General features: G+C 56.1%; 4 protein-coding genes across 4 annotated transcripts; all 4 read right to left on the bottom strand.

The window, feature by feature from the left end:
- Positions 1-86: 86 nt before the first annotated feature.
- Positions 87-3013, bottom strand: CDEST_10725 (uncharacterized protein). The gene is made up of 3 exons (XM_062926881.1): positions 1425-3013; positions 1171-1366; positions 87-1108 (listed from the first exon to the last, which is right to left on the bottom strand). The coding sequence occupies exons 1-3, from the start codon at positions 1941-1943 to the stop codon at positions 267-269; spliced, it is 1557 nt and encodes a 518-aa protein (XP_062782932.1). The 5' UTR covers positions 1944-3013; the 3' UTR covers positions 87-266.
- Positions 3014-4325: 1312 nt separating this feature from the next.
- Positions 4326-5901, bottom strand: CDEST_10724 (Putative rieske iron-sulfur protein). The gene is made up of 4 exons (XM_062926880.1): positions 5483-5901; positions 5270-5358; positions 5043-5193; positions 4326-4865 (listed from the first exon to the last, which is right to left on the bottom strand). Exons 1-4 carry the CDS (start codon positions 5766-5768, stop codon positions 4684-4686), a joined length of 708 nt encoding a protein of 235 aa, XP_062782931.1. The 5' UTR covers positions 5769-5901; the 3' UTR covers positions 4326-4683.
- Positions 5902-6026: 125 nt separating this feature from the next.
- CDEST_10723 (Putative cleavage/polyadenylation specificity factor, A subunit) lies at positions 6027-10130 on the bottom strand. Its single transcript, XM_062926879.1, has 3 exons — positions 9882-10130; positions 6690-9759; positions 6027-6637 (listed from the first exon to the last, which is right to left on the bottom strand). The coding sequence occupies exons 1-3, from the start codon at positions 9977-9979 to the stop codon at positions 6314-6316; spliced, it is 3492 nt and encodes a 1163-aa protein (XP_062782930.1). The 5' UTR covers positions 9980-10130; the 3' UTR covers positions 6027-6313.
- Positions 10131-10560: 430 nt separating this feature from the next.
- CDEST_10722 (Putative GNAT domain, acyl-CoA N-acyltransferase) lies at positions 10561-11706 on the bottom strand. Its single transcript, XM_062926878.1, has 2 exons — positions 11163-11706; positions 10561-11090 (listed from the first exon to the last, which is right to left on the bottom strand). The coding sequence occupies exons 1-2, from the start codon at positions 11542-11544 to the stop codon at positions 10831-10833; spliced, it is 642 nt and encodes a 213-aa protein (XP_062782929.1). The 5' UTR covers positions 11545-11706; the 3' UTR covers positions 10561-10830.
- Positions 11707-14680: the final 2974 nt, after the last annotated feature.

Genomic DNA, 14680 nt, shown 5'->3' with positions numbered 1-14680 from the left:
AGTCGAACTCTATAATGAATACTTCAACTCGGGTTTTTGGCCTCAGCAAACCAGCTTTCACATCACACAACAATGGGAACAGAAGGATCAAACATTCGTTTCGTTATTCATGTTCCATGCTAGCCATGAAGTAAATTGACCCGAAACCACCAGCCCCTCAGCCCGCCCACCTTGGCCTCTTCTCATCTTACACACCCAAGAACTGAGGGACTAACACCAAGAAACTGCATCTACACATCCATCACGTACTACCAACAACACCTTCCTCAGAGACCCAATGCGGAGTTGAACGCATCGGCAGCCTCTTGCCCCTTAAGACCCTGCGCATCAGCCTGGCCCTGCTCGCAAGCCGCCACGGCAGCCTCGTCCGCCTGGCACCTCGACCCCAGCTGGCCGCAGATGAAGCTACTGATGATGTTGATGTTCTGCGCCGACCCGTGGTCGAAGTCGCCCGCGGGGCCGAACGACGCCTCCGCCCGGCCGTCGAGCCCCTCGGCGAACTGGATGCTCGGGTCCGCGCACTCGCCAAAGTCGAACGCCTGACGGCCCCGGACCAGACCGGACGCCGCGATGCGCATCCGCCGCCCGCCCGCGTTGAGCCCGGACGCGCGCCGGAGCTTCTTGAGGGACGCCGCCGCGAGGCACGAGTCCTCCTGCGCGTCGCAGTCGGCCACGCTGACGTCCTCGGCGCCCGAGTTGGCCGCGTCGGCGCACGCGTTGTGCTGCACCGCGCACGACCGCTGCAGCGCCGCGCCCGCGTTGAGGAACGTCGCGCCGTTGACCTCGAACGGCTTGTCCGAGGACGCGGAAGAGGACACGGGCGGCGCGGGGCCGCCGAGGTCGCCCGTGAAAGTCTGGACGTTGTTGGTGGTCCCGGTGGCGGCGTCGTTGCCTGCGTTGTTGTCCGCGTTGTCTGCGTCATCACCGGCGTCAGCAGTGCCGTTGTTGTTCTGGCGGCGCACCGTAGCCGCGGCGCCGCGTTGGGACAGGACCGCCTTGCTCAAGGGACTCCTCGGGACGGGAGTGTTGCGGCGGACCCTGGTGCGCAGTCTGGTCGCGGCGCTCGTTGAGTTCGCGGCGCTCTCGGTCGCGTTGCCGGCAGGGCATGCTGAAGTATCGTCAGTTCCGGTTACCCGCAACACAATTTCAAGGTGACCTTGGAGAGCTTACCGGCAGCACCGTCGTCGGCAGCAGCATCACCGCCGGCGTTCCCGGCGTTTCCGCCCGCACCGCCGGCGCCTTCGGCCACGGCAGCATCGATCTCCTCGGGAGTGGCGTCCTGAACGAGCAGACCCTGGGTGAAGATGCACCCTTCGGCATCGTCGGCGTCGTCACAGGTGTTCCCGGCCCCTGTGGCGTCGTTGACCTATCTCCGTGTCAGCCAATCTCGCTCTCACAGAAAGTATACACATCCGGGTACTCACATCACCAGGGGCAAAAGTGCCCGAGTCGAGCGCGAGTTGCGGGTCGGCCCCGACGGCCGCGAGCTGCCGCGCCAGCTCCAGCGTGATGGCCTTGTTCTCCTCGGCGGCGTTCTCCGACGCCGGGTCCTGGTGCTGGCTCAGGGCCGCTATCTCCGGGTTCACGGCCGTCTCGTCGTACAGCACGCTCTTGAGGCCGACGGACCCCGTGTTGCGCTCGACGGCGCGGAAGACGAGGGCGCTGGCCATGCCGTCGACGTCGCCGGCGGCCTTGGCGGCGCTGAAGGCCGAGTCGGCCGTCACCTGGTGCAGGCAGTCGAGGTTCGTCACGTCGCCCGCGCCGTCGGCGGCGGCGGCGTTGCCGAGCAGGCCGAAGACGGCGTCGACAATGTTGTTGGGGTTGTCCTGCTTCAGTAGGGCGTTGACGGCCCGGAGGTACTTCTCGTGCGAGTGTTCCTGGGGCACCTCGGCAGCGGCGAGGGCGACGAGGGCCGCAAGGACGGTGGGGGTTTGGAACTTCATTGTGGGAGATATTGGGGACGAGGTCTGTTTATTCTGTCGAAACGTCGTTATGTGAATGATACAGTCGAAACAATATTGTATAAAAAGAAGGACCGGCCTAAAAGGATCTGATATAGAGAATGAAACAAAGATAGGAATACACAACAAAAGGGAGTTCCCAGGAACTGAACGAAGGAGAAGGCTGTGGTCGACGAAAGTGCTTAATGAGAAGTAGTAACAGTTTCCTCCTCAGAACTAAAACCGAAGAAGACGACGACTTATATACGACCTAACTGTGACTTGACACAGCATCCATTAGCCAGGAGAGAGAGGGGGGGCTGGTGTCAGAGCCCGCTGGCATGTTGGATTCGTCTCACAGCCGCGACATTGACGGACGAAATCTCCCCTGAGCAACTTGCTTGGGAAAGGCCAGCCCGTCGACCATCAGGATGTCCGCTGTTTGCACCGGCTCTCGAAGCGGCTTGGCAGCCACGTATTGCCAGAAATGGAGCCCGTTGCCCCCTTGGGAGGAGTGGAATCAGGGACATCCGGCTGGACTGTCCTCCGAATGTGGGAGCCCACACGGACAGGAGGAGTTGGTACGCGATGCTGTGCGAGCCAAGAGTTCATCCCGTCCCGTTGGCTGGAGAGCGCGGCTCGAGCCTGTCTGGGCTGGTCGAAGCCCCCCTCGTTTCGGGAGCTGGTCCGGGTGAGGGTGATGGGACCGTCGAGGGGATAGCAGGGCAGGGTGAGATAAGAATAATCGGAGCTCGATCGATGAGACGGATGCGGTGGAGCGGCTTCGTTAGGTAACATTTGCGTTTGCCGCAACGTTCAAAAGATCATATCGAGAGCTGAGTCGTCACAGCCTTTCGATGTCTCAGATCCGAGAGACTTCGAACCGTCTCATAGTCTCTCGGTCTCACTCCTCCAACTCATCACTACTTGACAAACTCCAAAATGTTTCCTCTAGGCACTGACAGCCGCCATGCCCGCCCAATATCAAACTTAAAAAGGAGCCTCATCACTCAGATCATCAGCCGTGATGTGATTCTCTCCGGCCCCCTGTCCCTGACGCAAAGAAAGGGACACTGAAGTTCAGCAGAGTTTGAGGATCACGCAAATCAGACAGCACCTGTCGCGGAACAGCGTCTCATCCATCCCCCGAGCCGCCCCCCCCCCCAGCCGCTCCTTTGGAGGATCTTATTGGTTCGCTTGGTTCCGTTTTTTCTTTTTGCGTGTGGAGTAGGGGAAGACAAGGGTCTGGGAGGTAACAGACCCCGGTCCCCGCCGTCACCACTGGCGATGTCGACGTTGTGGTGTTTGGTGTTGGTGTTGGTGTTTGATACTTGTGCTTCTGCTGTTTAGGTGCTGTATCCATACTCTCTGCGACAAGGCGGAGCCCTGAAATATCTGCCGTCCCATCTGCTGCTTGTTTCCGCGGGCGGAATGTGTGTCTGGATCTACAGTAATAGCCATGTTGTAGACCAGTTTGGACGGTTCTGCCTGGTTCTGCCTGGTTCATGCATGCTCCGAGTGTCATCTCATTATCTGCGGCTATAATGCCCATATCTTTGCCGCGAACACAGGGTTTGGATACAATCATCGTCGACAGCAACTCGCACATCCCGTTTATGAACTCCAAGGGGGAGCACTGGTGGTGAGTCGAGAACTTGCCATGGGTAAAAGACAGCGGACGGGGTGAGTCTGTCTGCTTCCACACCCTGAATACACCTCATAACAGGACAGATGCCCTCACTGTCGTCGGGGCGATTGACAACCCTCTCAACTCCCTAGCCTTCTCCATTTACCTCTCCCTCCACACCTCCGGCCCGTCTCCTCTTTCACCTACCTCATCCGTCCTCTCGGACGTCTTCTCCAGCACTCAATTGGTTGCCATCAAGACGGTCCCCCGTTTCTCCATCACTGTCGTCCCGCTTCATGCCCCCCATGCTACTGAGACCGTCGTCCCAAACATCAACGCGTCACACCTGTCAGGCAATGCGCCGACAAGTCCATGGGATCGGAGAGAATTCAAAAGTGTGGCGCGTGTGCCCATCTGAGCGTCGAAGCCTGCTGTCGCATGGCCGCGGGGCCCAGTCTGATCGACCCGAACACGTCGGTCAAGTCCCGCGCCTTGAGGAACGTAGCGGCCTCGCCTACAAGAGTTGGCCGAAAAGCCTCGACCTCTGGCGGCTTCCGTATCCAAGCTCGGACCCTGGCCATTGTTCGAAAAGCCCGGTACCGAGGCCCGTTCGCCTCCGTTTGAGCACCGTCAGATGCCGTCACATGTACGCTTCCCATTCTCGCAAAAAAAACAAAAACAAAAAAAAAACCCTTGCCAGAAATATCCATCCCAGACTTGTCTGTACGCTGTCATCAGTCCATCATCACTCGCCGCGCGAAGATCACAAACCCCAGGCCGACGGTTGGCTATTAGCAAGTGGCGAGGCTACTCATTGTTCCTGGACGCTCGTGTGACTTTTGTACATTGGCATCATTGCCCGGGGGGACACGTCTAAGAAAACAAAAAGAAAATTGACCTCTTTCTCTCTTTGGGACGGGGGACCCAAAACCGGCACCCACGGCTCGTCGTTCCCGATGCAAAGAATAAAAAAAAGTGTTCTAGTAGTTCGTTGTTGTTGCCATCAACGCCAGCGTCTCCTCGAAGGGGGACCCGGGCCTTGCTCTCCCCATCCTCGATTCCTCACTATTCTCCCTTCCCCCGCGTTGCGTCTTTATATTCTTACAGAGATACTACTTAACCAATGACCAGCTTGCCATCCTCAGGGAAGTCGTATTCGGGGATCTCGAGGTTGAGGGGAGCAGGTCCTTTTCTGATGCGGCCGGAAATGTCGTAGTGGGATCCGTGGCAGGGGCAGAACCAACCGCCGAAGTCGCCGGCCTCGCCGATGGGAACACAACCCAAGTGCGTGCAGACACCTAAGGAGAAACTCATATTAGCAGGTGACTCGTCGCAGCAGTGACAAAGTCCAAAAATACAGATGCCAAGAGGCCGTGGCTGATCGGCTGGGGCGCGCCACCTCCTCCAACAGCCCGGCACACACATCGTTCATTGTTGAGATTGTTACCGAGAAAGATAAAAATAAGAAAACGTACCCAGCATGATGAGCCACTCGGGGGTCTTGACACGGTCCTCGTCGGCCTGGGGGTCACGGAGGGAGGAAACGGAGACCTTGTTGGCCTCGTCGATCTCGGCCTGGGTGCGGTGGCGGATGAAGACGGGCTTGCCTCTCCACTTGATGATGACCTGTTGTCCGCAGATGTCAGTATAGCCGTTCCGCAGGGCCAAAGCCGTTCGGGACTACTGTTGTCAGGCCACTCACGTTCTTGCCCTCGGGGATGGTGGAGAGGTCGACCTCGACCTTGGCCATGGCCAAAACGTCGGCTGAGGCGGACATGTTGACGAGGAACTCTGCAATGTGGCACAATCCGTCAGCCTACTATTTCCAACACAACTGTGCTCTTCCCCAATGCCTCCATCATCGTCTTTCGCTTCTCGGATGCCGGTTCTCGAGGCAATGGAAGGGCTTCCCTACCCTGGACAGTAGACTTGGCACCGGCAGCGGTGATGGCGCCCATGGTGCCGACCATGAAGTATCCGAAGAGCTGGTTGTTGCTGGCGGAACCCTTGCTCATGTACTTGCTGAAGTCGGGGATCTTGTTGCCAGCCTGGGCGCCCTTGAAGGGGCTAGAGTAGCTCGCGGCCGTCGAGTCGTTCCGGGCGGCCGAGGTGCTGAGGGCGCGCGCAGCCGTCGTCGCGGAAGGGCTGCTTCGCGCCAGCTGCCGCAGGCAGGTGCGGGATGCGTGTGCGAGGGGCGCCATCTCGTGATATCCGGGGAGGAGGAAGAGCGGAGAGGAGGCGGTTTGCGGCGAAAGCTGCTAGTTGCGAGATGCAATTGGGGGAGGGATGACGTTTGGGGGGTTAGGAGAGCGTCTTTTTTCGTGATGCTCGTGGTTTGAGGATTGGGATTGCCGGAAAGCTTTCTGACCTATGGCCTCAGGCATAACGTTTCTGAAATTGGCGGCCCTTGATTGGCTGGTGGAGACAGCTGGGACCCGGCCCTTTCCGGAGTGGCACGAGTGATGACAGCGTTACTGTGGATATCTGCAAGGCCCCCATTAACGCAACGCATCCCGGCGGCAAATTCTAGCATTCCCAACTTGGCCATCATCCATTGACTTGTGCATCGGGGTTGCAGGGCCCAATTGACTCATCTGTAGTTCTTCTACCGCAAGTCAATTGTAGCCTTTTGCGAACCTGAAACCCAGAATTACAGTATCTAATCTGTCGGGGTCGTCACTAATGCTCGCCCCGTTCCCGCTAAACTCCCCTCTCTCAAAATATCCCTTCATGTACATATGATGCTTTAATGCATGCGCTTCAGCTCCTCGACCAGGTTCCGCATATTTTCGACTGTTGGACCAAGACCTTGAACGACGGCCTCTTGTTTTGCCTCGTCCAAGTCTAAGAAGCGCTCAATCAACTCGCCATCGACGAACCGGAAAGGCCCGTCCGCGGCCCGTTTGGCATTTCTGAAGCCTCGCCACGCCATGAAGGACAGGCCCGAAGTAGAGTCGCCGCCTGCCTGTCCCAGGGTTTTGACCACATCCGCCAGTCTCTCCTGGAATTGAAGCAAGAGACTTTGGTATTCCGACTTGATGTCCGCAAATACATAAAGCGACCCCTCAACCTGTGAGCTGTTAGTTTCTTGCACGTAGTATCGGACGTTGGAATCGTCTTACCGTCGCAAGGAACGCCTTAGGTACGATGGGGTCGTTCTCGTTGGGCGTGATGTCGAGTGGCCGGATTTTGTTGACTTGTTCACCAAGGTGGAACTCGCTCGTTACCTCCATCTGCTTCTGGTCATGCTCTGTCGGCGCGTCGGGATTCCTCCGCAGCACCATCAGGTTGCCCTGAGCATCCGCTTCCAGCCACGAGTGCCCTTCTAGGTGGCATACCGAGGTGGCCCAGATGTACTGGAAGTGACGGGCTCGCTCCACAAGCTTGGCCTTGTTTCCATCTTGGGCTGGAATGAACTCAACCAAAGTCATTGACTGCATCAAATCGGCGATACCAATCATGTTTCCGTTGACGTCAATGTCAACAGGGAACGTCGAAGGTCGAAATGTGGCCAGCTTGCGCAGTGCGCCTGAAGTGCTCGACTCCTCAGCATACTCATATACCACCACCGTCTTGCTCAGGCCGGCGACAAGCTTCTCGCCCATGATACCAAGGCTCCGGCAGGCGCCTTTCAGCTCGTGGCTCACAATCAGGTAAGGGTTTTTGTCGGAATCCACACCGAGGACGAGAATGCGTCCTCTAACGTCGCTGTTCTCGTCAATCTCCGGATCGGCCAAGTAGCTCGTACCAATGATAAATCTCTCGGCGGGCTGGCCCATACTGTCCGGCAGTTCTGCTCTGATGACGCTCTCAACCATCTCCGTTGACGTCGAACCGTCGAGGTGGAACGGTTTTCCAACAACTCCAAGTACGATTTCGTCGACAAGCCGGAACGAGCTGGTGACTACTTCTTCATTATTGACGAGTTCCCGGCGAATGGTTCCGATGCCGAAAGCCCGTAATGCCGGCGAGTACGCCACCCTGCGAACTGTCTCGCGCAGCGGCAATGGGTTGACATGGGTTCTTCTTTCGGCGTCGATGTGGGCGATCCGGATATTTTGGTCCGTGGCAAGGAAGATGGCGTCGGGGAAAGCCTCCGAGTCGAAAGGCGCGATGTACGTGACGTCTTCGGCGGTGGCTGCCGAGTAGATGATGCGTCCCTCTGAGCTGTAGATAAGGCTGGAGTGCTCGGTGGTGGCGAAGATATTGCTGATGCCCTCGCCGCCTGGCCGGGGAAGAACGTGCAGACCGGCCTGTTGGCTACCCAGTGTAACGCTCTTGCGGCTAGACAAGGAGAAGTCCTGCTTTGAAACGTTGAACGACACCACCTGGCCATCTTCCATGGCTACAAAGAGTGTAGGGCCCAGAAGGTGTTGCGGGTGAAGTTGCACTAGGGCCAGGTCCCTTGGAACAGACACACTGTCGTCGGTTTGCTTGATAGTCTCCCCGTGGAGGGCATCGAGTGTGCGGAGGTCGATGATGGATACCGAACCAGTCGCCCAAAAACCGACCACGCCAACGTCATCGAGATCACTAGCGGCGTGGATGCAGGAGATCTGATCCTCATGACCTCCAATGTCGCGACCCAAGACTTGCTCTTGAGCCGACAGATTGTTCGACAGGTTTAGAGACACCAGGGTCGTGCCATTGATGGACAATAGCACCCACTTATTATTGGCCGACGCATTGACAATAGCCTTACCATCCGGTACTGCCCAGGTGTTCAAAGTGATGCCCCTCTCGGATTCAAGAAGCGTCACGGTGGTGGATGTGACCTGCAACAGGCGGCCGTCGGGAAGAGTTGTCGCAATTAGTGTTGGTCTGTCCAAGGCAAGCCCTTGAAATTCAAACACCTCCTCGATGCCCCCTTCTGGATCAAAGCTGAAGATTCGGGTCTCGGTGATGAAGGAAACAACTAGAGTGTCAACTTTGGGCGAGCCGTGTGATCGGAGACTGAACAGCCCGCGGACATCCTGCAAGTCCTCGAGAACGCCAATATCTTCGAGACCTACACTGCTTCGAATGCTCCGTAGACTGCCGTTTTGATGAACGCCGCAGCCAGCGACGATGCGGGCCTGGCCCGAGGAGAAAGCATTACCGACCTGGCTATCCCCGGCGTTTCCCAGGTCCATTATGGAAAAGTCGAGGATAGGGGCAATGCTGGGAATGGTTTGGACGAGCCTCGTTTTCAGGCTCTCCATGTTGATCTGGAGAAGCTGGGAATCGCCGTAATGAGAGCCTAGGAAAAGCAAGCCATTTCCCATATGCACCAAGCAGGACGCGCGAGAGGTCACGCCTAATGTTCTCAGGGAGAGGTTTATGACGACGACACCCTCGGTTTCAATCGTCAGGAGATGAAGATTTCCGTAATCGTCAGAGAGGAAGTAATTCGTGTCGTCGTAGGCGGCCCACGCGACGAAGATGGCAGGGCTGCTGAGCCCGCTCTCGACGACGGTACGTGTCAGAGTGTCGACGTAGACCAACATCGTCTCTCCGACGACAATCAAGCCGCCCAGCTGGGCTTTCGCCCCTGTGGTGTCTCTCTTGTGGTAACGCTTGACCTCGTCTTCCACGATGGGCACGGGTATGACGATGCGCGCATATGGGTCCTTAATCTCCAGCTCGAACTCCCGATCCCTACTGGGATCGAACCTTGACACGGTTGTGTTCTTGTCATCGCTCATGAGCCTATATATGGCGAGGTGTGCATCTTCCTTCTCGATCTGGGACTGATATAAGTAGGCAACCGTTGGGTGGCCGGTTTCGGTGGGCACGAACGTGCTGGCCTTGACGAAAAGCTCCGACAGGCGAACCCGCTCCCATGAATCGTCGAGGCGAGTAAAGGTTCCCTTGCGCGTTCCCAGGCGCATGACGTTCAAGACGCCCTCCCACAGGTGCATGGCCATGAACTTGCCTGTCGGGTCTACCAGGCACCTATCCTGACTCTGGGCGTCGCGCATGTGAGGTTCGGCGGCATCCTCGATGACCTGCTCGGTTTGCAGTCTCTGGGTTGTGGGGTCCCATCTCGCCGTGAAGTATTGGAATCGATCGGTACCAACAAACAGCAGGTCGGCCATAGTGTCTTTGGGCCGCAGGCGCTGGAGGAAAAGGATGGTGCCGTAAACTGCGGCCGAGCCGAGCATGTACATGTCGGTGGGCGTGACGCGCCATACTTCGAGTCTATTGGATCTCCTTGGAGGGTGTCAGAAAGCAGGGCCCAATGCATCATGGAGGAGGCATGAGGGCATTGCGAAGAGTCTGGGCCGGGTCGGATCAATGGAGGGGCAGGGCAGTGGGGAGGGCGGCGAACTTACGCTACCAGCAAGCTCTCGGTCTCGTCGTCCTCCGACAGGCGTATGCTCAAGGCCTGCCGTATGCTGCTTGGCCTGTGGATGGGCGCGACGTACGACATGTTGCCGATCCGTGAGTGGTGAGCTATTCGAGGTAGGAGCTCTGATCCCACAAGATAGCGGCCATGGGGTTGAGCAAGAGGGAAGCAGGCAAAGGCCGGATGGGATGGATGGGAGGGACAGGATGTGTCGGTGCTCTGCTTCGGAGTTTAGCTGTCACAGGTCCGGGGGGCCCCTCCATTGTACAGATACTGTGAGGAAGGAATAACCAAAGTGATTTCATCATCATTTCCAGCGCCGACAGTGGGGCCCGTGTACTGGCTGGCACCTTGTGCCTGAAGCCAGGTGCCGTTCGGCGGCCACTGCGTGCCCAGCCAACAGGTGGTGCAAGTGTAATCGTTATCGGGCAGTCGTCAAATTATGGGCCTCCTTTCGCTCGATCGGCTCCTTCCGCTCCACTGCGTCGGGGAAGCTCCCAACAGTACCACTGCAACACTGTGTCACTGTGAGACTGTGCATTCTGCACTGTGGAGGGCGGAACAGGCACAGCTCTTCACCATCCATCCATCTCCATTCAGTCAGTCCAAACTCCCAGGCACGCAGACAGACACAGTACACGCATACACTACGAAGGACCCTGCACAACGGGGTGATGCAGCTGGCCCAACAACAAACAGAATGTGTTTCCTCTAATCAATTGTGGCGGCATATGACTTTTCCGTCCAACATGTCCTATCAAAAGTCGCCGTTCGGGCCTCAACGCCGGTCGAAGTGACCCATTATCAGATGACCATCGGGCACCCATTCTCCGAGCTGGGGACATTCTTTCTTCGACGCATACAATGCAGAATATGCAGAGGATACGCACCATGCACACGATGCACGACAGCGGCAGATGGCCCGCCAACCCTGCTTAAGGGCATCGTCGGTTTGGCAGCTCCCAGATCATGGCCCACGACAGGTGAGGCTTCGATGCGCCAAACTTGCTAAAGTCGACCCGATGCTCTTCGATATCCTTGAACCCAGCCTTGGTGTACAGAGGATGCCCGGGCTCCGATGACTCCAGATACACGGGCACGCCCAGCCGAACAGCTTCTTGCATCACGGGCGTCAGCAGCTGCAATCCCGCCCCGCGCCGCTGGTGCTTTGGGTCCGTCACCAGGATGTGGAGGTCTGCATCCAGTGTTAGTGATGGTTGTCAACGGCTCGTCAACTAGTCTCCCGCCTGCCGTCTCTGACACTTACAGACGGACGGCTTGTCTGCCATCAAACGCTCGCGCATCCTGTCCATGCCGCCAAACAGCTGATTGCACGCCTCCTCGTTGCTGCCCGGGCCCCAGACGCGTGGTTTTGGCACCGGCATGCCGTCAGGATACACATTGAATTTGCTCCACGCAATGATCGCTTCGTCGCCCGAGAGCGCAGTGTCCACTGCCTTGAACATGCGCACGCTTGGATCCTCTCGTAGTTTTTTGGCCAGATCACTGGCTTGAAGGCCCAGGAAATCCTCAGGCAAAGGGCCGGGGAATAGCAACTTGTTGGATGAGCTCTCGGCGAACGCCAAATGCTCAATCTCGGCACATCGCCGCAGATCGGCCTCGACAACAGTCTGAATCTCGATAGGCATCGTCTCGGCCTTGCAACAATAACGATACTCTGGGAGCTTGCTTGCTATACACTGAGCGAGCAGGTTGGACTGTGGTCTTCAGTTTCGGGGCGGCGAGTGCTCAAGTATTGCTCGAGTAGTGAGTGTATACGCTTCCCAACTCGCCCGCATGCCACCTGTTGTAAGATGCAACGCGGAGCTTATTCGGTGCGGAGATACTTCGTAGTGGGGCTCTTCCCACGTAATTCGGAGAGCATTCGAATCGGCCTGACTCATCACCGGACAAACCCTGCCTGGCTCACTGACAGAATCCATGCATGCTTCTATGCGAGTCATGGACATAACCCATCCAGGATGGTCTGACTGTACTTAAACAGGCCAGCCTGTCATTTCCACCTGGCCCTAGCTCTGGAACAGTTATTAGGATAGCATTAGGCCCACAAGCCTGTGGTGATCCCATCCACTCTTTAGTACGAATAAGACACTCTTTTCTGCTCACTCATATATGCATATTCCGCTGGCCACCCTGACTAACCGTCAGTTATGAGCCCAGTCGACTCTAGCAACTGTCGTCTTGATTGATTCCTTCAGCCAAGAGGCAAGGACCTGTCACTCAGACAGCATCAATCGATCAAGTGCATTGCAACTCTTGAGACTATTCAGTCTCCTTTGGCCAGCGCCAATCCTGCAGCCACACAGGCCAGGATCTTCAGCTTCAACGGAAGCAACAACTCTGCCTCTCTATAGGCAATCGATCCATCCTAACGATATCGATACAACCCCACAAGGCTACAATTGCCTCTTCCTCAACCATGGAGTCATCTAAGGTCACTCAGAAGCTGACTTCTGACGCTGACTGGACCAAATGGTACGGAAACCTCAAGCTGGTGTCTAGGATCCATGAGGTCTGGAACTATATAGATCCAGACCAACAAGTGGTGAACATCAGGCCCCGTCTTACTGAACCAAGCCCTGAAGCCGAGAACTTCGTCAACGAGCTTGCCTTGGCTAAGGCCAGACATGCCGATCGAATGGAAGACTACAAAAGGGCTAACAAAGGCATCATTGCCGTTCTTTCCTGGGTCACCTCCACAGTTGAGGCCCAGTACATCAACCACGTCAGTGGTAAAGAGAGTCTCAGAGAAATGATCATCGCTCTCAGAGACGAGCTTGCCCCGGATAACTACGCGAGGCAACAACTCATTCTTCGTCGCTATCAAGCTCACATGGGCTCAATCAAGCGATCCAAGCTGTCTGATTGGCTCAGCAACTACATTGACATCATGGATGAGGTCGTTGACGTTGGACTTCCAGCGCTTCTTGACCCAACCACTCAAGTTGCTGACTTCCTTAAGGCAGTCGAGCCACTCGCTCCCAGCTACTATACAACTGCTACCTTCTCCTTCAACCAAAACGGCATAAAGAAACCCCCTAAGGCAGGAGAGAAATGTGCTGGAATTCAACAAGCCAACTTCTTCCGTCAATGGGTCAGGTCCTTCCATCCTGACTGGCTATTCAAAGATGCCAAAGCATCTAGCTTCGCCACTTGGCAAGGAGAAGATGAGAAGGGCAATCCAACAGAGTCACAAGGGAAAAGAAACGAGATACTGGTTCCCAAGTGTCCTGCTTGCCTTGGTTATATAAAACACTGGGTCATTGACTGTCCTCACTTCAACCCGGAGAAGAGGAAGGCTAGTTACGACCCAAACCATCCTCAGAACAAGAAGGCTATTGAACGGGGTCAGGCCTGGCTTAAGAAGAACCCAAGGGCGCAGGGGCGACTCAACAACGCTAAAGTCTCCTCGTCAGCCTCGTCAGACAAGCCGGCTACTCAATCTTCCTCTCCACCGTACAAGGAGAACGCAGGTCAAAGTTCTTCCTACTTCAACCAAGAGCAGTCAGACTCCGATAGGGACACCGAACACAGTTCTGATTCCTCGTCCTTCTATGCTGCCCCAAACAGCGCTCCAGCAATAAGTCTATATGCTGGTTTTCCACTCCGGAACAGTGTTATCGTCGACTCTGGGACTGGATTCCACATCTGCAACGATCGCTCTAGAATGAAGGATCTAGACTTCAGCCATTCAACAGAGTTCACTACTGGAGGAGGAAGAATGACAGCTATCGCTCGCGGGACTATGAAGATCCGCCCTAACCAAGGTGGTCTCAGGAAGAAAGGGTTTATCGTACGGGATGCCTGGTATTGCCCAGACTACCCTGTAACCCTCATTGGAGCTGAGCCCCTGAAGGAAAAAGGCCTGATCTTCACGGTTCGCCATCCAGGACTTGAGACCAGAACAGGAGAGGTCCTGTATCACACACCTTGGAAACATGGTCAATATCTCCTGGAGTACCACAATCATGACTCAACTATTGCTCAAGCTTCATCCTTTAATAACAATGACACCACGACGTCAGTCCCAGCAAATACAACCTCCGATAAACACGTTAGCTTCGTTCTTTCAGACGCCCAGCCTGCAGCCAAGCGAGGTCAACCTAATTCCAGGGATCCTCTTACGCCCTCCATTGCAGAGGCCATGATCTGGCACGAACGTCTCGGCCATCCAAGTGCAAAAGCTCTTGAGCATCTGCTCAAGACCAGCCGAGGAATCAAGATTCAGGGGGTGACAACCATCGAATGCGAGGCTTGCAGCACAGGCAAGGCGATTCGTAAAGTCTCAAGAAGGAGGCCTGACCACAATCCGACCGCCCCAGGAGATTACGTCTCCATAGACTTCTTCACACTGAGAAGGACCTATAATGGTGAGAAGATCGTCCTGCTCGTAAGGGACGAATGGAGTGGGTTTACATGGGTCCGGTTCCTCAATTCTCGTAAGGAGGGACTCCAGGCGATCATTCAGATCGCCACATTTCTTGAGCAACAATACCACTTCAAACTCTCGATCCTTCGCCTTGATTGGGAAACAGCTCTTCGAAATGCCTTCGACTTGTGGGCAGCAGATAACGGCAAGCTTATTGAGCGATCTGCAGCCTATACTGGGGCTCAAAATCCAGCAGAGAAGGCTGGTGAGATTCTCTTCAAGATCACCAGGGCCCTACGATATCAATCACGATTCCCAGAGGAATTAGCCCCTGAACTTGTGAGAGCTGCAAATTATCTCAGCAACAGAATGCCCCGCAAGAGGCACGCTTGGCA

Source organism: Colletotrichum destructivum, chromosome 7, assembly GCF_034447905.1.
Source record: "Colletotrichum destructivum chromosome 7, complete sequence".
In the NCBI taxonomy this organism is placed as follows: Eukaryota; Fungi; Ascomycota; class Sordariomycetes; order Glomerellales; family Glomerellaceae; genus Colletotrichum; species Colletotrichum destructivum.
This window is presented reverse-complemented; position numbering and strand designations above follow the sequence as displayed.